The sequence below is a fragment of the Balaenoptera musculus genome, chromosome 9 (genome assembly GCF_009873245.2).
Source record: "Balaenoptera musculus isolate JJ_BM4_2016_0621 chromosome 9, mBalMus1.pri.v3, whole genome shotgun sequence".
NCBI classification, from domain to species: domain Eukaryota; kingdom Metazoa; phylum Chordata; class Mammalia; order Artiodactyla; family Balaenopteridae; genus Balaenoptera; species Balaenoptera musculus.
This window is the reverse complement of record NC_045793.1, coordinates 12,111,367-12,136,906: the sequence shown is the minus strand read 5'-3', so window position 1 is coordinate 12,136,906 and position 25,540 is coordinate 12,111,367. Positions and strand designations below refer to the sequence as shown.

Genomic DNA, 25,540 nt, shown 5'->3' with positions numbered 1-25,540 from the left:
TATATCCATTCAATAAAATATTATCTTATTGGCTGTTAGAAATTACTACAATAAAAACTATATCAAAAGGCAATTCTGTTACAATGTTTAAAGTTTTTTTAAAGATAACAAAATGGTGAACATACTCTGATCTCAACTAGAGTATATTCTGGTTTGTGTGTGAACAGACTGGAAGAAATGTATAGAAATTTTAAGTGGCCATGTTAGGGTAATGAGATTGTGGACAATTTTTTCTTTAGCCTTTAAATATTTTATAACATTTTATATTTTTTTTAAAATGGAATTTTTAGAAAATCTATTTAAAATTATTGAAATAGAGAATATATTGTAGGGCACAGCCAGACAGCAGTCCAGCCCCTATGACTTGGATCCAGTTCTTACTTAACAAATCTCTCTAGTGCAGCCTCCTTCTAGCAACCAAGAGCCTTAAGCTACAAAGGTCCCACCTCACCCAGGCTGCATGACTTTTCACACTGTAGACTTTCAGGCCTTCACCCTTTGGCCCTCTTACCTCTCAGCTGACACTCCCTAAACCCCCCAGAACTCACTCCTTAACTAAGCCTTCTTAGTTATCATCGCACACCAATGACTCTTGGCCAGTTTCCTTCTATTAATATATTCACTGTAGGTCCAAGTCCTTCTGATCCCAGCCATACTTTCTCCTTACGAGCTGAATAGTAAGAAAATTGGTGGAAACAAGATAGTCATCCCTCAGTATTGGTAGGGGATTGGTTCCAGGACCCCCAAATGTGATGGATGTGGAAAAGCCTTCATTCGAAGCTCACATCTCATTGGATATCATAGAGTACACACTGGAGTGAAACCCTACCAATGCTCAAAATCTGAGGAGGCTCAAGTCCCTTATATAAAATGGTGTAGTATTTGCATATAACTCAGCACATCCTCCTGTACACTTTAAAACCATCTCTAAGTTATTTATAATACCCAACAATGTAAATGATTTGTAATAGTTGTAAATACAATGTACATGTTATATAAATAGTTGCCAGCACTCAGCAAATTCAAGTTTTGCTTGTTGGAACTTTCTAGACTTTTTTTTTCCTGAATATTTTCTATGCGAGGTGGGATGAATCTGAGTGAATGCGGAAGCCGCAGATTTAAAGGGCCAGCTGTAACTGAAACCGTGCCCCTCAGATTGGGACTTGGACTCAGCCTAAACCCAGATTGGGACTCGAACCCATGCAGCTGGGACTCAAACCCAGCCAAAACCCACAGTCTTCCAACTGAGATCACACACCCGGTTTCAGGACTTAATGAAGCTCAGGTTCTTGATGTCTCATCGCAGAAAGAATTCAGTGAGAGACAAACGGATAGATAAGAAGTGGATTTATTTAGAGAGAAACACACTCCACAGACTGTGGGCCATCTCAGAAGGCGAGAAAGGCACCAGGGTATGGGGTTGTCAGTTTTTATAGGGGTGGGTAATTTCCTAGGCTAATGAGTGAGAGGAGAATTCCAGCTATTTGGGGAAGGGGCGGGGATTTCCAGGAATTGGGCCACCGCCCACTTTTTGATCCTTACGGTGGGTCTCGGAACTGTCATGGCACCTGTGGGTGGTGTCATTTAGCTTGCTGCTGTGTTACAGTGAGTGTATAGTGAGGCTCAAGGTCTAGTGGAAGTTGACTTGTCCGCCATCTTGGACCCATTTGGTTCTAATCAGTTTACGTCATGTCCTCGGGCTATGTCATGCTTTCAAAGGTTGTGCCCTGCCCCCTTCCCTCCGGTTTCACAACAACCAGCTCTCCTCCAGTTACTGAGTCCAAGCTCCCTGTGCTCGCCACACGATGGGCCAGTAAATCGGGAGGCAAGGTGCTGAGGCAAGGAACATGGTTTTATTCGGAAAGCCGGTAGACCGAGAAGATGGCGGACTAGGGTCCCCCAAAAAACCATCTTATTGGGGTCTGGATGCCAGTTTCTTTTATAGAATCAGAGAGGGAAGTAAAGTAAAAAGGTAGAATAGAGAGAGAGAGGCGGGGAGGAAGTAAAGTAAAAAGGACTATCAGTCTTGCGAAACATCTCTTGGAATGGCCAGCCTCGGGGAGGGGATGTGTTAATTTCTTCTTTCTTGCAGCCATTCACAGGTGGGTAGGGTTCCCTGAGGCAGGCCACTATGTATGATTATAATAACAAAGGCAATGAGAAAGGCTACAGTCAAAGAAACAGATCCCACACGGAGTCAAAATTGGCTCTCTTCCCTGTTACACTCCCACCCTGCGTTCCCACTTCCTCGAGAGACACAGCTCACTTAGACTCCCATAGCCTTCCTGTTACGTCGATCTTCTCCCTCTCCGTTGTCAGTCTGGGACAGAGAATCAACACTGACGCCCCACCACTACGTACACACACAACCCCAGGCACACTCACTCTCATCCATGTCCTCATTTTTGTTCTCCTCCTCTCTCTTCCGCCCCCCCCCCCAACTCCACACATCCTCTGCTGCAGTAGCCCTGGCTGTGCCCCAGGACTGCTACCCCTTCCGTTTGTCCACTAGTAACATTCTGAAGGCAAAGAGTCCAGCCCTGTCTCAAGAACAAAGTACACCTCCAGCACCTGCCTCACCCAGACTTACTGCCAGATCCATAACTGAAAAGAGTGGGTTCCAGAGCTCCAGTCTGTGGTGAGGCCAGGTGGGACGGGAGCCTTCTCATGAGAGCATTCAACTGTGTTCAGTGAGCACCAACCATGTGTCAGGAACTGTGTTAGCTTCAAAGATTCAGGATGGTTGACACTAATCACTCACCTTGAGAAGCTCACGACAGAAGTGTTGCCCAACACAAGTTCGCTTGTCTGCTCCACAGTGAGGCCCAAGAAGCCCAAACGTCAGCGTCTGGGCCAGAGAAAAGTTATTGCAAGGGCTGTGCAAGAAGAATGGGCAGCACTTGCTCAAAAGACCTGAACTCCTTGATGGTTTGGGAGAAGAGTTTTTAAAGGCAAAATATGAGGTGAGGGCTGTGATGTGTGCGACTTTCTTCTGATTGGTTGGTGGTGACGTAACAGGGCAGTGCTCCAGGAATTTTGTGCTCAGCCTGAAGTTACCATCCTCCACCTGGGAGGGGGCCTTAGCTCCTGTAGAAGAACTCAAGGATAGATTGTTACTATATCCCCTGAGGAGGAACCAGGACTCGGCTTTATCGCAGAACTATTGTTTCTTGACTGCTCCTCCTCGGTTTCTACATTGCCTTACTTCCGTAATTAGAAACTTTGAATCTGCCCTTCGAAACTCAGGGAAAGTCTAGGAGGCTAAAGCCTTTTTCCTACCCATAAGAAACAGGGGACCCAGCAAGGCTTTTGTACCCAGGAGGGCTCCTCAGGGTCCTGCTCAGTTTCAGAAGGAAGGTATATAAACAGAACGTCACTATATAGCGGGGAAAGGTGTGTGCAGGGGAGGAAGGAACGCCGTGCAAAAGCAGTGGAGACAGTCTCTGCGGCAGGCGGCACCTCGGAGGTGGCCTGTGAAGAATCAAGAGTTAACTGGGCCAAGAAGCATACACACAAACACGTCTTACTGGTCTGCAGAAAACAAGGAACTTACAGAAATGGTACCTTGGCAGCAGAAGCGGGACACATCACTCCATGCCCACAGCGGTGCCTACAGTGTGCAGAGCACTGCGTGATCCGCAGAGATCAAATAAACCGTGGCCTCTGCTCCCAGGCACAAAACGTATTACCTAATATAATGCAAACTGCTCGGGATACCAAGCGCATTGAGCAGGGAGAAGAAATGTGAATTTAACTCTGGTTCGAAGTACAAAGATCACTGGGGGTGAGTCTGGGGAGTACTCTCTTTAGGGCGCTGTAGGGGATGGGTGGAGTAAATAAGAGGCAGAAAAATCAAGGTGGGGCAGTAGTAGGAGTTCAGCCTTCAGCAGAAAAGGGGAGGAGGAATCTCTCGCGCAGGACTGGGGCAGAAAAGTGGGTGGAACCAGTGGGCTCCACCCCGTCTCCTCCTCCCACCCCCCCTACCACCTACCTACCTTGCAGTCTGGTGAGACAGGTGAGGGAGGAACTCCTAGCGCTGGTAAGAGGGGCAGGGGGGTCGTGGCTTTGGGGCTGGCATGTAAGGAGGCGGTCTGGCCCCTTTGTAGAATCGGTGACTTCTTCCTCTGCAGAGCTCAGGGAGCTCCTGACAGGCTGGCTGGGGGTAGTGGCCGCCTAGGTGCTGCTGCTGTGTTGCAGGGGAATGAAAAGGCTTCTCCCCACCAGCCTCCCAGCCCCCGTGCTAAAAACTCCAGGCAGGAAACTTGAAATCTGAGTTTACCGAGTGAGGGCCGGTAGAGGGCGGGGGACCGTGACAGACATGGGGCACGGAGAGGTCAAGAATCATCTGGGCCTCTGTCCATTGCCCTAGACCTCTGTCTATCGCCTTAGACCTCTGTCTGTAAGATTCTCAGGTAGTTGTGTCCTGTGGCTTTGTTGTGTCTATGTGCACTTTCTCCCTCCAGCTGGAGCGTGGGGCTGACGGGAGGAAATGGGAAGACGGGGTCAAACAGGGTAAGTGGTGCCCTACAGGGTCAGACTGAGGGACTCAGGCTGGGCAGGTGGGCGGTGGACGTTCGATGCAAGCAATAATAAAGGGTGGGGCCCGCCTATCACCTGGATTCCTGAGATGCCGTGAGTACTGAGGCCCCAGGCAGGGCCTGCCCAGGACTGGATCCTGGAATGGGTAGAAATACAGAGCTGGAAGGGAGCCCATAGGGAAGAAGGACAAAGTAAGGAATGTAGGGCTCTGACATAGTAAACTCACATGAGGGCTGGGAGTCAGAACTCCCAGGCTGGTTTCCTGGCTATTCCACACATACTGATACCCTGGGACAACAGTGTGATCCTAGAGAGAATTCCAGAGCTGAAGGGGACCCTGCAGATCATTTCTTTGGGCCATTTATTTGATTTGAGATTGAAGAAACAAACCCAAACAAATGTGTCTAATATGCTTACTTTGAAATCTAACCCAGCGGTGATGCCAATTGCTAGTTTAGACACAACAGCTGTGTGTCTTTTTGCAGGAGCCTGGGGAGGGGCCATGGTGCCAAGCCAATTGTGGGGGACTCTGGAGAAGCCGCTTTTCTTCCTGAGTTGCACCTCCTTCCTCCTGGGGCTGGCTTTGCTGGGGATACGGCCGGACATCGCCCCTGTTGCTTATTTCTTTCTCACCTTGGGTGGCTTCTTTTTGTTGGCCTGCCTCCTTGCCTGTGTTTTGGAACGGGGGTCTCAATCAATGCAGACCGAGAGCCCAGGGGCCTCAAGCAATGTACGGTGAGTTAAGGGGTGGGCAGGATTGGAGGATTACATGTGGACCCATTCTCCCTGTGTCCCTCTAGACTCTAGGCGGACAGCCTCTGCTTTCCCCTGTCACTGGTATCAGGGTCAGGGGCTAGTGGAGGGGCCTTTTGCTGGTAGAAGATAGAAAAGGGAAAAAAGGCTTCTTTCAGGAAGCCACTAATGACCTTATTTCTCACCCCCCCTCAGGGACAATGAAGCCTTTGAGGTGCCAACCTACGAAGAGGCCACAGTGTTGGAATCACAGCGCCACCCCCCAGAGGTGGATCAACCACCCTCCTACACCAGTGTTGTAATCCCCCCAGGACTTGAGGTGGGACAGCCTAGCCATCCAGAGGAGCCCAGGAGAGCCAGACTGGACAGGCGAGTGGGCTCAGAGGGGTCTGTGATCTCAGGAAGCCCTGGAAGACCTCCAGTCAGCCTGCGGCTTCGGGGACCACGAGTTGCGTCCACTGTTCCTGATCTGCAGAGCTTGTGGACGCTCCCCAAATTGGAACCTCTTACTCCACCCCCTGCCTATGATGTCAGCTTTGGTCACCTTGATGATGATGTTTTCTATGGAAACAACTGGACACGCCCCTAAAGGACTTTCCCAGGATATATCATCTTTCTGCACCAGACCCACTCATTCATTCGACCAATGCTTCCCAGTGCCTGTTATGTGTCAGGAACTGTGTCTCCACCTGGACGTCACAAATGATGACTTTAACCCAGAGGGGAGTGAGGCTATGGTGAGCCCTTCCCAGTTTTACAGTGGCACATCCCAGAGATGTAGGTGGCACAATTTGGGTCTTCAGGCAATATTCAGCGACCTACCCCATACCTGGTATTTCCAGAGTTAGACTGAGGGTGAGATGAGGAGATTCCAGAGAATCTAGTGAAGGAAGAAAAGAAACAGTATCTGAGTGACAGCTCTGTTGCTTCTGTTCCAGGTGCTTTGCCTCTATTAGATCACAAAAATGAGGTATTATTGTCCTCATTTGAAAAACGAGGATCCTAAGGGTCAGAAAAAATTGATAATTTGCACGGGGGCACACCGCTAGTAAATTACACACAAATGTCTTGAATTCTGCTCTTCTAATCCCATAGCCCTTGTGTTTTCAATACAAGGCAACAGAAGCCAGTTCATGCACACATCTCTCAATTTCTGTCTTGGTCAGTGGCTGGTGATGGGTAGAAGACTTCATGTAGACAGAATGGGGGACCAGCTGTGTCTGCAGACAGGGAGTGCTGAGTGGGACCAGGAGTGTGCCCAGCCTCCTAGAGGAGCAGAGCTGATCAAAACTGTGATGGCCCCTGCTCCAGATGGGGAGAAGTTCCTGCCCCGGGGGGCTAGACAGCAGTCCCCAGTGCAGGGTCCCATCCTATCTAGAAGCAGTGGAGTAAACTGCCTCGGGGGGAGGGACATCTGATTCTGAGGATGGGTGGATATGATGGTCAGAAAAGAGAAAACCCGAGGTCCTTGGCGAGGGGTGGTGGAGCATCTAAGGATCCCTCTTGCATCATCTATTATGAAGCCCTGGAAACACCTGCACTGTCTGCAATAGCTTCAGCCTCACCCCTGCGCCTGACCCCGCTGGGTTTTACCCCAGGACGCCCTGCCCTGCTTCCTCAGATCCAAACAGAACACCAGCTTCTCTGTAATCATGTGCTGTGCCTGTGATGCAGGTTTGAGCCAACCATCGCCAACCGACGCTCATTCTTTGCGCGGGTATCTGTCTAGCGCCTTCTAGTGCTGTCCTTGTCCTCCTTACCCTTGTCCCAACAGTTCAACTTTAATAAAGTGAAAAGTCCGGCCACACCCATCTCCATACAGTTCTTGCAACAGGCGGGTGAGGAGAGGTGGGCGGTGCCGGGGAGGGAGCTGTGATTTCCGCGGGAAGCGACGACCAATCGGATGGCCGAGTAGGGCGGGGCGGCTCCTCGCTTCCCTTTCCGCTGAGCGCGCTCGCTCACCCCATTGGACAGCGAGTCCGCCGAGGGGGCTCTGCGCCTGCGCGCGCTCCGGCGACGGCGCGGCCGGCCTCGCGTGGGGGCGGAGCTGGGATAGCAGCGCGCAGGCGCTTTGCGCGCCGGCGGACGGGGGAGGGATGCGGAGGACGCGAGGGCTCGCGGTTTGTTTGGGTTGTGGGCGGTGCGCGCACAGCCTGGGAAAAGCGGGAAATGGCGGCGCCGAGCGCGGGTGCCCGGTTCGCCCTCCAGCAAAAGGGGCTGATGACCGCTGATAGGGGGCGCAGGTGAGTGGGGAGGGTCCCAGGGGTCCGTAGTGGGGCCCAGGGAGGGAGACGCGGGTTTCAGGCGTATGGCCCTGGCGCCCCCTCCCCTCGGAGCCCCTGGTAGCCGCGGTGTCCACGCTTCCAGCCAAGGGTGGGAGGCCGGCTGAGCCCTCAAGGGGAGCGCGGGCGGGCGAGCGAATCTCTTCTGGGCCTTGTCCCTCTCGAGCAAAGACTCCCCAGCCTCGATTCTTCCAACCCCGGAGGCTCTGAACCAGGGGAGCTCTTCCCAGTCGTGTCAAATCTCGGTTTCTCTTAAAAGATTCTTTATTCTTTCTTTCCCTCGGTTCCCTTTTGAGGAACTAAACTCTGTACTCATAAAAACTGATGAGACCTGCAGATCTCGGAATTCTGCCTGGTGTGCATTTGTTTCGGATTGAATATATCATGATCCGTATTGCGTTGGGTGTAGTGACCAGACTTTCACAGCAGTCAACACAGATTTGGGGGTTTGAGTACTCTGAGACAAGGAGGTTCCCGAGGCTCCGAGTGTGTCTCAGCCTCTGCCCCAGTTAAATCGTATCATGGCAGACATCACCCAGGATAACATATTTTAATGCCTTCCGGTCCAGACCCAGGTGATGAATTGAGGACTTTGGAACCAGAACCTGCAAAAGGACACAGAATCAAGACTTAAGAATCGCCTTTGTGTCCTTTTCTCCACCCCCTTCCCCCTTTTCTGATGTGTCCTAAAGTTCTAGGTGATTGTGGTTGCTTTTGAAAAGTCCGCCTTTGAGACTTTCCCCGTAATATGGAATCCTGCAAGGAGCAGGTGTGTGTAGAATGGATAATGCTTCAGATTAAACCTAATAAGTTATTGATTGAAAACTCAAGTCTACAACTTAGAGTTAAGAACTGGGAGTCGATTAGTGAATTGTGTGGATGATACTGAGTAGGGAGAGGCGTTTTGAGGGGGGTTCCTAATGGAATGTCAACATTTAAGGGCAGACCAAAGGTCCTGTGAAGGAAACGGGGACCTAGTAAGCAGAGAGGGAAACTGGAGAGAATGGTGTCATGGAAACCAAGGGAGAAGAAAGTTTTAAGGAGAAAATGCTACTGGTAAATTAAGGGGAAAAAGTCGAGTAAACCCACCCCACCATTGGTGTGTATCCTGAGGAAATACCCAGAATCCAGCTGCGATGTTATTTTGCGACTGAACTATTAACACGTATTTTTACCAGAGTTCATACATGTTGTCATTGTTAACTGCTTTGGTGTGTTCCAAGGTGATTCTTTTTGTTTTTTAAAATTAATTAATTAATTAATTTATTTTTGGCTGTGTTGGGTCTTTGTTGCTGTGCTCAGGCTTTCTCTAGTTGTGGCGAGTGGGGTCTACTCATCGTTGTGGTGCACGGGCTTCTCGTTGCCGTGGCTTCTCTGCGGAGCACAGGCTCTAGGCGTGCGGGCTTCAGTAGTTGTGCCACATGGGCTCAGTAGTTGTGGCTCGCGGGCTCTAGAGCACAGGCTCAGTAGTTGTGGCGCACGGGCTTAGTTGCTCCGCGGCATGTGGGATCTTCCCGGACCACGGCTCGAACCCGTGTCCCCTGCATTGGCAGGCGGATCCTTAACCACTGCACCACCAGGGAAACCCCCAGGATGCATTTTAAAATAAGTTTTTTAAGTTATAATCTGAAGCTGGTACCATATTTCTTTCTCACTGCTATCAGGTCCTTACTGTTGTCATGTATTTGGAAACTGTGACTAAGCAGGCTGGCACACCCTGGATTTATATAAATTAGGCACATAGATGTTATACACTGGAAATGGGATTCTTTTTTTTTTTTTTGTAACATCTTTATTGGAGTATAATTGCTTTACAATACTGTGTTGGTTTCTGCTTTATAACAAAGTGAATCAGCTATATGTATACATATATCCCCATATCTCCTCCCTCTTGTGTCTCCCTCTCACCCGGAAATGGGATTCTTTTAGTTCATCAACAGAAGCTGAACTCTTTCCAAACGAATAGCAAAACTAAGGAATCCTTGAAATGAAGACATCCCTCGTAAACTAAATTACCAAAATAATTTCGCCTTTACATGCTTTAACTCTTTGAGTGATTTCAGGTTATGTTGATTGTTTTCATCATTGGCATTTATCTACTGTGACTTTCTGTCAGACTTTTTACTTAATTTGGTTCTTATAGGATCCTGGTCATTTCTAGTGTTATTTTGTCACAGGAACTTACCGTTTTAAAAACCACAGTTGTAATTGGTAAAAGTAGGCTCAAGAAAATGTGTGTTTATGTCTGATTTATTTTATGTTGAAGCTGTCCATTGGCTTGAGTTTTTGCCATTGTATTAAATTATTTTATCACAAAGGATTATTTTAGGGCTTCCCTGGTGGCGCAGTGGTTGAGAATCCGCCTGCCAGTGCAGGGGACACGGGTTCAAGCCGTGGTCCGGGAAGATCCCACATGCTGTGGAGCAGCTAAGCCCATGTACCACAACTACTGAGCCTGCGCTCTAGAGCCCACGAGCCACAACTACTGAGCCTGCATGCCGCAACTACCGAAGCCCGCGCACCTAGAGCCCATGCTCCACAACAAGAGAAGCCACCGCAGTGAGAAGCCCGCACACTGCAGCAAAGAGTAGCCCCTGCTTGCCGCAACTAGAGAAAGCCCATGCGCAGCAACGAAGACCCAACACAGCCAAAAATAAATAAATAAAATAAATAAATTTATAAAAGAAAAAAAGGATTATTTTAGACTCATATCACTGTCAGCAGCTTAGCTAAATAATGTGAAATGTTTTCTGGAATACTCCTTAATTAAAATTGGTCGGTCAGACGAAGGAATATTCCTTCTTGTGAGTATGTGTACTTGTGTGTGTATTATTTTTGTCACGATAGATATTTCCCCTCGTCAGACCATTCATCTCAGAAGATGGTCTCAGTTGAACATCCTCCATAAAGGATTGTATATCATTTCCTTATGATCAACGTGTTACTGCTTAATACTTCTTTGATTTTAAGCACGTTCAGTAAAATACGTCTAATTTTAGTCATTGTAAGTCCTGTTCTTTATGTTTCTCCTACCCACACCTCTTCCGCTCCGCTTCTCTGTGCCAGGTCTTGTACTTGACAGCTTTTCTGTCTTTTATCTGTAGGATATTGGGAGTGTATGGCATGCATCCTGACCATCAGGAAGCTCTAAAAAAGAACCGAGTGGTGCTGGCCAAACAGCTGTTGCTGAGCGAACTGTTAGAACATCTCCTGGAGAAGGACATTATCACCTTGGAAATGAGGGAGCACATTCAGGTATCTGAAGGCAAAAGAGAAAAGCCAAGTAAATATATTAGTTGTAGGAAGAGGAACAGAGCATGGTAAAGTGTGAAAAAGATGTAGTGCTTTACTAAGGAAATGAAAATGCTCTTCTACCCTATACCATTTAACAGAAAAGACATATGATTCAAGAATAATGGGGGAAGGACTTCACACGTACATATTTTTCTGTAAAAGGAGTTCTTGAGATGGATGATGCTGTTACTATGAAGCTCATCTGGAGAAATAGAATCACAGCTGGATAAGTACACGTGATTCCATGTTTTATTCTTGTATTGCAGGCCAAGGTGTGCAGTTTCAGCCAGAATGTGGAACTCCTCAACTTGCTGCCCAAGAGGGGCCCCCAGGCTTTTGATGCCTTCTGTGTGGCCCTGAGGGAGACCAAGCAGGGTCACCTGGAGGACCTGTTGCTCACGACCCTGGCTGGTCTTCAGCACATACTCCCACCGGTATGGAGCCCTAGATATGTGGTGTGTTGAGAAGGGCTGGTTTGGTGGGAAAGGCGTTTTTGAGACTGTGGTGAAGTGGGGAACAGGACTAGATTTCTGTATTATTTGGACTGGACCAGCTCCCTAAGGCCTGCTACGGTGGGTCCTGCTTTCTTACAGTTGAGCTGCGACTACAACTTGAGTCTCCCTTTCCCGGTGTGTGAGTCCTGTCCCCGCCGCAAGCAGCGCCGCCTGTCTCCAGGTGAGAATGGATGACGCAAAATGGGTCCCGCAGACTGACTTCTGTTTCCTTGACTGACATCTGACTTTGCCCTAGTGTGAAACCTATTTTCCTTCATATTGGAACAGTTTCCTCAGTGAATTCGTTAGGGACCAGCAGGACAGTTTAGATGGGCTATGGGTTGGACCTGTTTTTCTTCCATCATAGATGGTTTTGTTTTTTTTGGTTTTTTTTTTTTTTTTAATTTTATTTATTTATTTATTTATGGCTGTGTTGGGTCTTTGTTTCTGTGCGAGGGCTTTCTCTAGTTGTGGCAAGCGGGGGCCACTCTTCATCGCGGTGCGCGGGCCTCTCACTGTCGCGGCCTCTCTTGTTGCGGAGCACAGGCTCCCGACGCGCAGGCTCAGTAATTGTGGCTCACGGGCCTAGTTGCTCTGCGGCATGTGGGATCTTCCCAGACCAGGGCTCGAACCCGTGTCCCCTGCATTGGCAGGCAGATTCTCAACCACTGCGCCACCAGGGAAGCCCCATAGATGGTTTTTTAATGGTGATTGGCCCGTGGAGCAACTTGTGCAGATAGGAAGTCCCTGCACATAATTGGCCTATCTCCTCTGTAAAGCTTAGTTATTTTACGATGAGGAAAGGCTACATCGTGGGCCTCTACCCTGCTGATTGAGTAGCCTAGTGATGAGAACACGGGTTTTATCATACACCCCATTCAGTCATTCACTGAGCTGAGCACCTACTACTATATGCAGGCTAAGTGCAGAGGATCCAGTGGTGAGCAAAAGCAAACAGGGTCTCTGCCCCCATAGAGCTTACAAACAAGGGGAGTGAGCAAGACCAGTAATTATTTAAAGGGTGCCTGAAGTTATAATGGAGTACTAGGATTGCTGTGTAGATTGTATGCTAGTTTTTCTGCTCTCTATGCCGCAGATACCGTGGAACACTCCCTAGACCATGGAGATGGTCCTCCCGGCCTTCAGGTGAAGTCTTGCACTCCTGAGTTTTATCAAACGCACTACCAGCTGGTGAGTCTTGCAAAATGGCAAGAGGAAAAGCATTGGGAAATGAGATACCCTTCCTGGGCATCTGACCTTAGTTTGTGTATACATTTCTTTCCTGCCTTTATTAGTCAGAAAATAATTGCTGATTGAATGTCTTCTGTGGGTATTTCTTTATTTGACCTGGTGGGATTAAGAAGAAGAATGTGGTGTCTTTGTTTTCTTGAAATGCCTCATCTAGTAGGGGAGGCATAGTTTCTGTCCTCAAGAAGCTCATGGTCTAATCGGCCTCCCCTCCTCAGGCCTATAGGTTGCAGTCTCGGCCTCGTGGCCTGGCACTGGTGCTGAGCAACGTGCACTTCACTGGAGAGAAAGACCTGGAATTCCGCTCTGGAGGGGATGTGGACCACAGCACTCTAGTCACCCTCTTCAAGCTCTTGGGCTACAAAGTTCATGTTCTTCTTGACCAGACTGCACAGGTACCCGAGGCAGGACATGCTGACGTGTGCATTAGAGAACGGGACAACACTTGGGGGCCAGAAACGTCCATGCGCCTCTGCCTGCTGGGTTGTGCCTTACTAGAGTAATGTTCTCTCCCTACCTTTTACTTGCTGTGTTCTGCCTCGCATCTTGCAATCTAGTTTAAAAAAAAAAAAGGCCTCCTTGGTGGCACAGTGGTTGAGAATCTGCCTGCCAATGCAGGGGACATCCCACACGCAGCAGAGCAACTAAGCCCGTGTGCCACAGCTAGTGAGCCTGTGCTCTAGAGCCCACGAGCCACAACTACTGAAGCCCGTGTGCCTAGAGCCTGTGCTCCACAATGAGAGAAGCCACCACAATGAGAAGCCCGGTTACCGCAACGAAGAGTAGCCCCCGCTCGCCGCAGCTAGAGAAAAGCCTGTGCGCAGCAACGAAGACCCAACGCAGCCAAAAAATAAATAAATAAATAGAAAGAAAACGAAAGAAAAGAGAGAAAGGATTCAGGCCAGCCGGCTGCCTGGGTGTTGACTTCTCAGGGTGGCTGTGCGCTCCGAGTCAGAATAGTCCAGGGTTGGGTTCTCGCGTTTACATGCTCAGCAACTAGATTCCCAGTCCCTCAGGAGCTGAGATACTGATATGCACCCAACCAACTAAGAAGAGATATTTATAAGTCAGGGTTACACAGGACAGTTACTTCTTGGTTGACGTTGCTACTTAGGAGTCCAGTTCTCAAGATTACGTTGGCAGATAAAATTCTTACAAATGAAAGTTTGCTAGAATTGTCCTTGTAAATACTGTTTTGTGGTCATTTCATGAATTAACCTATTCTTTTTTTTTCCTTTGGGCTGTGTTGGGTCTTCGTTGCTGCGCGCAGGCTTTCTCTAGTTGTGGCGAGCGGGAGCTACTCTTTGTTGCGGTGTGCAGGCTTCTCATTGTGGTGTCTTCTCTTGCTGCAGAGCACGGGCTCTAGGCGCGCGGGATTCAGTAGTTGTGGCTCACAGGCTCAGTAGTTGTGGCGCACGGGCTTAGTTGCTCCACGGCATGTGGGATCTTCCCAGACCAGGGCTCGAACCCATGTCCCCTGCATTGGCAGGCAGATTCTTAACCACTACGCCACCAGGGAAGTCCCTAACATAACCTATTCTTATCAGTTGTGTGGCCGCAAGACAGATCTTAGCATAGATTACTTCTGAACTAGATTCCTGCAGGTCATAAGCATTTTTGTTATGAGTTAGTCCCCTTTAGCCTCAATTAGTGGGCTGTACCACTGACTTTGTTACCTTTAGGTAGTTCTGTTTTGAAATTGAAAATAGTCCATTGGTAAGTTAGTACTAATTCTTTATTTTGATTCCAGGATAATAGTGCTTTTCTAAACTTGCCTTTGGGAATATCCGTGGTAAAATTAAGGTTTCTAGATGATTCTCTTTGGTCTGTTGAGGTAGGGTGGTCAGCATTGTCTGTGGTCTTCATTTCTATTTCTCAGCTGTCTTGCTTCTGTGAGAATAATTATGTATTTGCTAAATTTTGGGTAAGGCCAGATTCATTGGTAGGGACCTGAATGTTGTTCTTTACATGCTATTACCAGCTTCCCAATAATAGCTCAGGCAAAGAAGTAAACCCACCCTTGCTTCAAAGGCATGGCTGGAACAGCTCCTTTCTACATCAAGTATTCACGTAGGTTATATGCTTTCCTGAGAGATCTGCTGGGCATGAAGGGAATAAAGGTGGGACAACAGCTGTAATTCTTACAGAGGGAATCCTGTTAGGTCACTTAACAAAATGAATGCTATTTACATTTCTTTACAGCTTTTGGTCTAGTCATTTTTTTTACTAGGAATTTATTATGTCATGGTTTTCCAAATTTTATGCAGTTGATAAGGGATTTTATGTGCTTGATAGTTAAAGATACATCACTAAGCACCAGGTCAGCTGTGTACTACTGATTCTTATCTTAGAGACAGTAGCTTTGATGGGCCTATGGGCCCACTTCACAAATGCCATTCCCTGATGCAGATTCCAGGACCTGTTGGATTCTGATTCTCTGGTTTCGTTGTTCTATAACTTGAATTGCAGTGGAGTTCAATTTTGAGCACCTTGTAACAGGGGGCAACTATGTTAGCTGCCAGAGATTTTTTTAAATGTGGACCTTGAGTTCAAGGGACCTCAGTTAGATGAGGGAGTCTTGACATCAGTTTAATAAAAAAAAAAAAGGCACATCCCCTTATTTCCTAAGGACAACAGAAGACTGGAGACAGTGTCTTCTACAGTAGTTAAGAGGAAGAAACCATCACCTGGGTAGATGTGGTCAGAAGGATAAGTGGAGGATGTGAGACTTAGGCTGCCCGTGAAGGATGGAAGCTACTGAGGCAGAGAGGAGGAGTGAAGGGGTCCTACGCGGGGAGAACAGCATACAGATTAGATATGTGTGTGTTAGAGACCTTGTGGGTGAACCAAATGTCTAGGGCACAGGAGTTCCAAAAATGAGATTGGAGAAAAAGGGACCAGAATGCACAGGGCCTTGAATGTCTTCCCAAAGGAATTGGACTTCCTTGTGTTGACATTAGAACATCGTTAGTAGTTTTTGAATAGAAAGGTGATGCATTCACAGTGATGATTCAGGGAGATTAATATGACAGTAATGAATTAGGTAGAGACCAGTGGCAGGGAATACAGTTTGGAGTTAATATCATAATGCCAGTATGAGATGGTGGGGGCCTGGACGGGATAGTGGAACAAAAGGAAAAGAATATATGTGAAAAATAGTATAACGGCATGATTGTACTGTCAGTGCTTTGGGATTAAATAACTACCTATGAAAAAAAAGAAAAAATAACTACCTATGGAAGAAGATGGAAAACGTAAGGAATTGAGAGCCTCAGAGGAAGTCAGGACCAAAGATGTAAATTTGGGAACTACTTGTGTAGGAAAAAGACTTTAAGTAATGAGAGATTATGATCTTTGAGAAAAAGCAAAAGGGCTAGGACTGAACCTTCGGGATGTCACCCTCCATGTATCGTAGTCCTCAGCTCTGGAGATTCAGAAACATGAGGAGGACGTTGCAGAATCAATTTCTGACAGTGGCCAATCGAACTTTCAGATGCAGTTAAAACCAGGTAGCGACAGTGGGTGTGATAATTTGGTGCACTAGGCATCTGTACAGGATACTGTCTTTCTGATACAACATCTCAAGAGGCTCAATTCTTCTTTTTTTTTAAACTTTCTGGCCATGCCACAAGGCATGCAGGATCTTAGTTCCCCGACCAGGGATTGAACCTGTGCTCCCTGCAGTGGAAGCGTGGAGTCCTAACCACTGGACCTCAGGGGAAGTCCCTCAAGTCTTTTATATAATTATTTGGTGAGCAAAGAGACAGAACCAAGAAAATTCAGATCCTCTTTTTCTCCCCATATTATTCCTTTTTGCTTTAGAGATAATTCCATTTAAAAATTGGAGATAGTGTAGTCTCAGAGAATCATTTCGCCTGACAGCGCTGGAGAGCACGCTGGTACCCTCACCGCTCATGGAGGTGTTCAGTGCTCTGTTCATCATCAGAGTCTTTTCTTCTTGCATGTACCTCATGAGTTTTACTAGTTCTAGAATTACAGTTTATTGTATGTTAGGAAGTGAGACACACTTTAAAGTGGCAGATTTCCTTTCACCACGTGGTGGGATTGGTTTGTAACTTGCATTTGGTTCCAGACGGCTTTGAGGGTGTAGGGGCAAGCTATGGGTCCTCTCTGGAAAATGCAGCTGCCAGTAAAATTTTGGGTATCATTTCAGGGAGTTCACAGGTTATTCTCTTCTTCTGTGTCCCCCAGCCGAAAACACATGGAAGTGTTAAGAGCCCTGCTATTTATAGAAGTTCTGTAATTTTATCAGAAATAGATCTAGAGATCCTATTTTAAGCTATGCTACTTTCGGAAAAATTCCCCCAAATGACTAACCCCCATTTATTGAATGGTTTAATCTTATTAAATTCAGTTACAAAGCCCGTGTGTTCTTAACTTTGGGCTTTGTTGTCTTCTATGTGCTGACCTAGTAATCTCACTTAAGTTCAAAATGCTCCTGAGTGCTTAACCTGTATATTTATTCCCTTCTTGGAGCAAAATGAACTTCACCGATTCCATGTTAAATTCTGTTACAGTCAACTCCAGAGGAGCAGTCATACTTATGTAGACTCTTGAGATGATATATTCTTAAAATGAATGAGTTTTGGATATCTTTTATTACCTTAAGATCTCCACTATTATGGTTGGGTTCTGTTTGCTCAGAAAATACACATGCTCTTTCAGCACAGCCAGTTTCTCCATTTCCAGTGAAACTGCAGACTTTCAAGTCTCTTATTAAGTCTCAATTATGTGCAAACAGAACTATTCCAAACAGATAAGCAGTTCTCAAACGTTAGCACATCAGAATTACCTGGAGGGCTAGTGAAAACACAGTTTGCTGGGGGCCAAGACTCTGCAGTTCTTACAGGTTCCCAGGTGATGCTGACGCTGCTCTTTTACGGGCCACACTTGGAGAACCACCGCAACGTATTGTACAAGTGTGTGTTTTATTGGGGGCTGTGTATGGACTGTTAGATGTATGTGTACTATAACTGTTCTGCCTAGAGAGCATATTCTTCATTATATTTTGATCAAGTTCATAGTAAAATGAGCTTGTTTTCTCTCTGCTCATCTCAGAGACAATCCAGACATCTTGAGTTGTAGAGGGAGACATAGGTTTAAAAGTTTGTATCATATTATTATACTGTTAGGTATAATGCTTCAGTTAGAGTGTTATTGATATATGGCAGTCTAGTGCAAGATCAAAAAGATTCTTAAGTTAGACTACACAGTTTCTTTGAAAAAAATAATATTGTTACCCTTCATTAGACAAGCACATTGTAATGGCAGATCTTTGCAATATGTGCCAGACATAGTGATAAGTCCTTTCTATGCCATATCTCATTTAATCTTTACAAACTTGGAGGAAATTTACGCTTAATTGTCTTACAAAATGGGTATTAGAGCCTTGAGGGGCTAGATAACTTGTTCTAATTTATGAACCTAGGGATCCAACTTAGGTCTGTCTGATCCCTTAGCCCATATATGTAGTCATGACCCTGTACAGAATCCTCCATAGAGTGTCTTCTTCCATGGACAAAGCGTTTTATACAGACATCATCACTGTCTCTGGGAACTTAAATTCTCAGACAGAAAATAGCAAAGAAGTACTGCTGTTCTCTACTCTCACGATCCTGTGAGCCCTCTGTCACACAGCAGTTCCTGTAGCTGTTACAGTTTACCTGGCAGTCCCCCTTGTGCCATTTATAAGGGCATATGCTCTGAAGAAGGATCAGGTTGATGATTGCAGAATGGATAAAGTTAACTAGCTCGTGCATACTTAGCTTCATTAATAACTTGCTTTAATCCAGGAGTTCTTAACATACCTCAGTGAGTCTGTGAATTGTAAAATTATATTCAGAATTTTGTCTGAAGTCGTGCAGTTTTCTGGTGCATCTCTGACTTCACTTATCATTGACCACAGGAAAGTAGGGAACACACTGTACCTTCTAATAGCTTAGGGTTTCAGACACTGAAGAAAAGCTTACATTGGTGCTGACTAGTGAACAACGCTAAAAGGTGTCTTTCTTCTAGGAAATGCAAGAGAAGCTCCGGAATTTTGCGCAGCTACCCGCTCACCGTGTCACAGACTCCTGCATAGTGGCGCTCCTCTCGCACGGTGTGGAGGGCGGTGTCTATGGCGTGGATGGCACGCTGCTTCAGGTGCGTGCCATCCCGTGGCCGCAGCTCTGCAAGCTGGGCCACTTCACCTCCTGCCTGCCCCTCTCTCCAGTGATGGCTGCTGTTGCGTGTAGGACTCAGGAGGTCCCACTGACCACCAACCTCCCTTCTCCCTTATTTGTTTCTGGCAGCTACAAGAGGTTTTTCGGCTCTTTGACAATGCCAACTGCCCGAGCCTACAGAACAAACCGAAAATGTTCTTCATCCAGGCGTGCCGTGGAGGTGAGTGCCCTGGCAGACCAGCACCGGGTGTGGCTCCCGGGCAGCCTCCCACCAGCTCTCACTTTCCTGTTTGCTCCTCTCAGGTGCTATTGGATCCCGTGGGCACCTCCTTCTCTTCCCTGCTGCCACCGCCTCTCTTGCTCTGTAAGTGTCTCCCGATGCATGGGGTGTGCTGGGACTTGGGCAGCCCATGGCTCTCAGGTTGGTCAGCTCTCTGTGCACTGCCACGTCCCGTCCTCCAGACGCTCTTTACCAGTGTCTTCGCCTTCCTTCCTGAGGACGCTTCCTTCTCTCTGTGCTTATTAACCCTGATGCGCTTTTTTGGTTACTCATTCCAGTTAAGGATTTTCCGGCTGTCTCTGCTTTGTAGCCCTCTCACTTTATCCTCTTCCTCTTTTTTTTCTCCACCCCTCCTGCCCCTTTCCACTTTCTCCGTTTACTTCTCGTCTCACCTACACTCCATTCTTGTCTCCTCCCCCCTCTGCGTCACTCACGGGTCGTGCAGGCAAGCGGCGCAGAAGCCCCGTGTCGGCCTTTGGCTCGTGCTCTTCTGTGAGCTGCTTCCGTCGCTCTTCTTTCTTGCACGCCGTCTCTTTTACCCCTTGCAGAGCCAGGACTCCCCGACTAGGCTCAGAAGACATGGAGGCCTGCTTCTCATCTTGGAGGAAAACAGTAATCATTCAAAGCTCTAAATGTGGGGTCAAATTCTGCCTCTACCACTGACTAGTTATGTCAAGTTAGAGGAGTTGCTCGATGTCCCTGCACCTTCGTTTCCTCAGTATAAAATGTAGATAATCATCAGACCTACTTCATAAGGTCAGGCTGTTGTGATGATTAAGTGAAATGGTTCATATGAAGGACTTACTTAGCACAGTACCTGGCTCATAGGACATCCACGGAAAATGCCACCTCTGACTGTTAGGACGTGATCCGTGCCCTTAAGGGGCTTGTAGTTTGATTTAAAGGTCAGTTTGTCCAAACATTCAAATAATACATTTTTTACATGGGTGTGGAGTAGCGGATAGATCCTTTCAGGGAAAATGACAATTTTGTCAATATGACAAGCATACCAAGATTAAAAAGATATCCCCCTTCCCCCCTCCCCAAAAAAAGGTGTGCTGAGCCAGAAGTATGCCCAAATCTAATTTAAAAACGGAGCATCTGCATCAGTCATATGTAATGAGATGTGGCTGACCACGTGATAATAAACCTTGGCTACAGCTGAGATTTTGGACTTTGGGCTTTGACAGATAATAGTACAGAGCTATTGGGAGCTTAAGTAAGAAATAATGCGATAAATTTTTTTTCCAGGGCGATTACCATGGCAGGGAACAGTGCTAAGAAAAGAGTATGTGCAGGCAGGAACTTACTTTTTTATGCACCTGCTGTATCCCCAGGCTCAGAGCACTACGTGATATGTAGTAGCACTTCATAAATATTGGATGAATGGATGGAAATTAATCTGCCTGAAAAGCGTAGCAATAATATAAAAAGCATATATGGGGATACTGTGAAAAAAACCATTTATTGATTAATAGATCTGAGACACAAAGGCAAGGGAGGAGCCTCCTTTCTCTTGAGGGACACATTCAGTCTCCTTTCTCTTGAGGGACACATTCCTATTTCCTTTAGGAGGTGTCACTAGCAAAATAAAAGGAAATAAACATGTTCATGATCATTTTCTCCTATGTTCAGAGATTATATACAAATACTAGACCTGGATAGGAAAGAATTGCTCTCTTCTGAGCTAACGTGAATCTTCTCTCTAAAATTAAATCCTTCAAGGCATGACCAGTAGCCAGCTGTTCCTTTGAAAGCCTGAGCTCAACTGTCTTCTGCTGTATTTAGTTAACATAATTGATGCCTGTAAGAAGGACTGCCCCACCCCGGTTGACTGGCTCCTAAACTGGAGTGTAAGCTCCAGAAGGGCAGGGACTTGTTCTTCACTGTATCCCTAGGGCTTCAGACAAAAGCAGTGCCTGGCATATGGCAGTTGCTCAATAAATTTTTATTGGATCAGTGAATCTTGGTCATTTTCTGCACAGATCTTTAAGCTTCACTCCCGTTTTAGGCTGTCTTTGGTGTCATATGGAGCAGGAGATGTAAAAAAAAGCATACTTAGTCTTTTACCTTTGGCATGACAAGCTGTGTGTCCTTATGTCTCTCTCCTACCACCCCCAAAACAGTAGCATCAGAAAAAGAACATGTCTCGGGGTAGATAAGGCCTAGGTCAGGAGGTTGGGCATGTGCTCAGGGTATGTTGAGAATCTACTGCTAATATTGAATAATAGTGTTCTTTTTACATTGTGTAGGAGAAAATAGTCAAATTATCCCAATTTTAAGTTTCTTTAAATTTCTCTTAAATTTTGCACGCCAGCTACAATTTGGCTTATGAAATTAATAAACAAGTAATAAGTGGTTTAAAAATACCCAAACACCCTGAGAACAGCTGATCATGCTTAGTTTTATAATTTTTTTATTGATACATAGATTTGAGGTTGTAGTTTTCATATAGCGTAAATGTAGTAATCATATTTTTGGTTTATTAACTTTTTTTTCTTATATAATAAGACTAAATATATCAATATTTTATTGTGTATTGCAATAAGGAGCACTTTGACTTCCAGGAATATTGACAATTGAACAAGTGAATCATGGACACAGATGGCTGTTCATTCTGTTTACAAGGAGTATTTGATTCAGCACTTTCCCTGTCTTACACAGAGTGGACAAAGCTCAGACTGTGTATATGTGCATGTGCTTGGGCACAGTGTCCGGCCTGTCATGGGCACCCTCTGTGTGATCGGTGTACTCTGGCAGAGGAATGGGAGTAATGGCGTTTGTTTGTTTGTTTGTTTTTTAATTCATCAGCCACAGGTTGGAGGCAACACCTGGAAATGGTTCTTCCCAGTCAAGGTTGCAGGGAACTCGAGCTTGCCTGTGACAGGCCCAAGAGAGGAAATAACATCTTTGTCCACTCTGTCTGCCTTTGTACAGATGAAACAGATCGTGGGGTCGACCAGCAAGACGGGAAGAACCATGAGAGGTCCCCCGAGTGCGAGGAGAGCGATGCCAGTAAAGAGGAGGGGCTGAAGATGCGACTACCCACTCGCTCGGACATGATTTGTGGCTACGCCTGCCTCAGAGGTATCGTGAGTTCCAAAGGAGAGATCCAAAAGGTGGCCGCCTCTCTCTGACTGGGGAGGGAGCGTGTGCTGGCGAGGTCCGTCCAGCTGTGTGAGGGTGCCCGGGACCTTCCCTGTGCGCTCACTGCTGTCCTGGTTGCAGGGACTGCTGCCATGCGCAACACCAAGCGGGGCTCCTGGTACGTGGAGGCCCTCGCTCAGGTGTTCTCTGAGAGGGCCTGTGACAAGCATGTGGCCGACATGCTCGTGGAGGTAAGTCGGCTCAGTGGCACCTGGAACCTTCTGCGTCCCCGCGCCGTTCTACCTTGCTCTGCCCTTGCCCTGTTTTTCACAGCCTCCCTACCCTTTCTCTTCTGCTGGGATCATGGAAACACCCGATTCTCAAACCGTGGGCCCTGGGTTTCTGCCTTTGCAGGTGAATGCGCTCATCAAGGAGCGTGAAGGCTACGCCCCGGGCACGGAGTTCCACCGATGCAAGGAGATGTCCGAGTACTGTAGCACTCTGTGCCGCCACCTCTATCTCTTCCCGGGACACCCTCCCACGTGATGCCACCTCCCATCACCCATGCCACGTGGAGGCCGCTGGACCACAGGAGGCGTGATAGAGCCGCCTCTCTCCAGGATGCACGGTTTCTGTCCCTCCCCCTCAGGGATTGGGAATCTCCCAGGCTCCTTTCACACGCCCATCATCTCCGCCCTTGACCTCGGACTACAGGCCGGCTCCTCCCATGGGAGGCGCTCTCCCTGTGGAACCAGCTCCCTGTGGCTGGACTTGTTGCCAGGAGCGTTTGGCCTCAGTTGAGGGACCTGGCAAATGATGTTATGAACATAGTGTCTCGATGGGGAGAGGGCATGTGGGTTTCCTCGATGTGTGTTCAGTTTCTGCCCCCAGGGCTCTTGTAGGAAGCGTTTGGTGATTGCTTTTATTACTTTAGTTGAGATGTCTCAGAGGTCATCTCCCATCTTTTCTGTCACATCCCAGCCCCATTTGTCTCAGAGTGAGAGTTTGGAAGGTGTCCTGGTTTAACATAGACCTTTTTCATTTGGTTTCAAAAGGCCAATCAGGACAGGAGTCACTCTCTGCTGCTGTGGGTGGGCCCTTAACCTGTGCATTCATTCCCTTCAGTTCCAGAATGTCGCCCCCTGGAAGGACCATCTTCTCAACTCCACTCTTGGCTCCTTGGGGCTCAGGGAATCCAGCGTTCAGTGGAGGTTAGGGTTTGGATGCCTTGTATCTGTTACTTGTTGATCTTTGCCCATGGAAGTTTCACAGATCTTTTAATTGGTTGTTCTCTCTCTGAGCTTTGTACCTGAAATGAGCCTTGCAGGGAGTGTCAGCAGAGGCAGATAAGAGTGGTGTGCTTGCTCATACTTTGTAATCTGTCCCCTTATCCTCGTTTTTCTTCCTATGAAGTGTCCCCTCTATAAAAGCTTCCTAGTTGTTATCTCCCTGCTTCCTGTTTCTCCCCTCTTTACCTTCATCTCATCCTGTTTACTGCTGCCACCAACTCTGTCTAAAATACTGCTTAATTGGATCATTTAGCTGCTCAAGGATGTGATGTACTACCTTGTTCCCTCTTTCTGCTTCAGTATTAAATCCCCTCTTGATTTTATGTAGCCTATTTCCCCTTCCCGTTATGACTCTCCATTTCAGGGAGACCAGTGCTATATATGTTATTTGTTCACCCTAGAAGCCATCTTTATCTGTGCTTTTATGAAACTTCCCTGTTCTTAAAGGCCTTCTTTTTTGCTGCTCTTCTTGCCGCTTTCAATCCAGTCTCTGTATGACAGATTTTGGTTCGGGTTTTTAAATATAAATCTGATGCTGTTACTCCCCTGCTTGGAACCCTCTGGTTTCCTATCACACCTCAAATAAAATCCAGACTCTACCTTGGCCTGCAGGGCCGCATTAAGTGCTGATTTCCCTGTAAGCAACAACCCACCGCCGTCCTCAGTTTCTCAAACATTCTGAGGTCTTTCCTGCCCTAGGCCATCAGACACTCTTCCAGGGTCCACTGAGCTCCACTCCTCACCACTCTTGGCTCTGGTGGCTTCTTTCTTTATCCTTCGAGTCTGAGCTTAAATGCCACCTTTTTGTGGAGGCCTTCCCAGGCCATTCTGTCTCTAAGAATCATGTTTCTTTATTACTGTGTCCTGTTTAATGCCCCTTATTGCACTTATCACCATGCATAATCATCAAATAGCGTGCTTCACTTGTTCATTCCTGTCTCCACTTTAAGCTCCATGAGAGCAGAAACCTTGTCTCTTTTGTTCACTAATATGTACCCAGTGCCTGGCATGTCGTAGGTCTTCAATAAATGTTTGCGGAAGGAAGGAAACAACCCTAGCTAGACTCCTACATTTTGACAAAATTTCCCTTTTGGCAAAATACCCAGTTTAGTATTTGTACTCTGTATTTTCCCACGTGTTTTGTTTTATCCACTCGTATTATTGGCTCCTGAAGACAGAGGTCACACGTAGGACAACTTCTTCCACACCTCCCGTGGTGCCAGGCACCGTGCTCAGCTCTCGTAGTTCAGGTGCTCAGTGAATACTTGTTCTGCAGGGGTTTGGGGACTTGTTGCCAAGTCCTGCCCTTGGCTCAGTATCGTATGGAAGTATTTGGGTGACAGAACCTTTCCTCTTCCCACTGCCAGGATTTTGTATTGCCATCTGGTGCCAAATAAACACTCATATTTATTACTGATGTGTGCCTGATGTCTCTGTAGATAATCTGTGTTCTGAAGCCCACTTGCTTCCATTGCCTTAGCTTCTTACAGCGTTCCTCACCACCTCACAAGGCATACCCAGAGCTGAACACCTCTTGTTTTGCTGCCAGATCTTTTTTATACAACTAGATCCACACCTTGGATGAGCCCATCTCCATTGTCATGGCCACAGGCAACTGCCCAAAATATGGCTCCCAGCACTGGGATTCCTCATGGTCAGAAGAGATGGAAGAGTCATTGGCAAGCAGTGTTGGTTCTGGATTGCTTAGATTATGGGATGGAGGCTGGAGGAACAGATTGAGCTAGAATAGGGTGAGGAGGATCCTAGAATTCCCTATCTCACGTGATCCAACTTGGATTTAAGGTTTTCCAGGGTGGGCACAGATCGTAAGAGAATTCTCGGGCAGCATGGAAGAGGTCTAAGCAGTGGGCTGTGTCACCTGGGGAGTTCTCGGAGTGTGCTGTGTCTACGCCCAGAGAGGTAGGTGTACACGTGCAGGTGGGCTACGGGGGGTTAAGACGTTCTGTTGGAGCATTGTGGTAGGAAGCTGCTGTGGGCCCTGGGGGAAGGAAGCTTGTCCAGGAATCCAGAGGAGGGAGAGTTAAGAGGGATGAGGTTGAGCTGAAACATCACTGGGTGGAGGAGGGGA

At 47.2% G+C, this 25,540-nt stretch overlaps 2 protein-coding genes across 5 annotated transcripts; both read left to right on the top strand.

Moving 5' to 3' along the window:
* Positions 1 to 3,907: 3,907 nt before the first annotated feature.
* On the top strand, positions 3,908 to 7,091 carry TMEM139 (transmembrane protein 139). Of its 3 annotated transcripts, XM_036862797.1 has the most exons (4): positions 3,908 to 4,039; positions 4,464 to 4,512; positions 5,025 to 5,274; positions 5,488 to 7,091. In XM_036862797.1, the coding sequence occupies exons 3-4, from the start codon at positions 5,042 to 5,044 to the stop codon at positions 5,879 to 5,881; spliced, it is 627 nt and encodes a 208-aa protein (XP_036718692.1). In that variant the 5' UTR covers positions 3,908 to 4,039; positions 4,464 to 4,512; positions 5,025 to 5,041; the 3' UTR covers positions 5,882 to 7,091. The 3 variants fall into 3 exon arrangements, with proteins under 3 accessions (XP_036718692.1, XP_036718693.1, XP_036718691.1); XM_036862798.1 differs by lacking the exon at positions 4,464 to 4,512; XM_036862796.1 differs by lacking the exon at positions 3,908 to 4,039 and having other exon boundaries at positions 4,334 to 4,512.
* Positions 7,092 to 7,362: 271 nt separating this feature from the next.
* On the top strand, positions 7,363 to 24,864 carry CASP2 (caspase 2). 2 transcript variants are annotated; one of them, XM_036863845.1, is made up of 11 exons: positions 7,363 to 7,535; positions 10,679 to 10,829; positions 11,135 to 11,302; positions 11,462 to 11,543; positions 12,459 to 12,553; positions 12,829 to 13,005; positions 18,647 to 18,775; positions 18,925 to 19,015; positions 22,013 to 22,162; positions 22,304 to 22,413; positions 22,577 to 24,864. In XM_036863845.1, the coding sequence occupies exons 1-11, from the start codon at positions 7,462 to 7,464 to the stop codon at positions 22,706 to 22,708; spliced, it is 1,359 nt and encodes a 452-aa protein (XP_036719740.1). In that variant the 5' UTR covers positions 7,363 to 7,461; the 3' UTR covers positions 22,709 to 24,864. The 2 variants fall into 2 exon arrangements, with proteins under 2 accessions (XP_036719740.1, XP_036719741.1); XM_036863846.1 differs by lacking the exon at positions 12,829 to 13,005 and having other exon boundaries at positions 7,382 to 7,535.
* The last annotated feature ends 676 nt before the right edge of the window (positions 24,865 to 25,540 follow it).

Bases quoted from the DNA above. Each gene is read 5' to 3' on its own strand.
- CASP2 (XM_036863845.1), top strand. From the start codon at position 7,462: ATGGCGGCGCCGAGCGCGGGTGCCCGGTTCGCCCTCCAGCAAAAGGGG. The intron at 18,776-18,924 runs GTGCGTGCCATC...TGTTTCTGGCAG, and splicing joins TGGATGGCACGCTGCTTCAG to CTACAAGAGGTTTTTCGGCT. The intron at 22,414-22,576 runs GTAAGTCGGCTC...CTGCCTTTGCAG, and splicing joins TGGCCGACATGCTCGTGGAG to GTGAATGCGCTCATCAAGGA.
- TMEM139 (XM_036862796.1), top strand. From the start codon at position 4,443: ATGTGCACTTTCTCCCTCCAGCTGGAGCGTGGGGCTGACGGGAGGAAA. The intron at 4,513-5,024 runs GTAAGTGGTGCC...GTCTTTTTGCAG, and splicing joins GGAAGACGGGGTCAAACAGG to GAGCCTGGGGAGGGGCCATG. The intron at 5,275-5,487 runs GTGAGTTAAGGG...ACCCCCCCTCAG, and splicing joins GGGGCCTCAAGCAATGTACG to GGACAATGAAGCCTTTGAGG.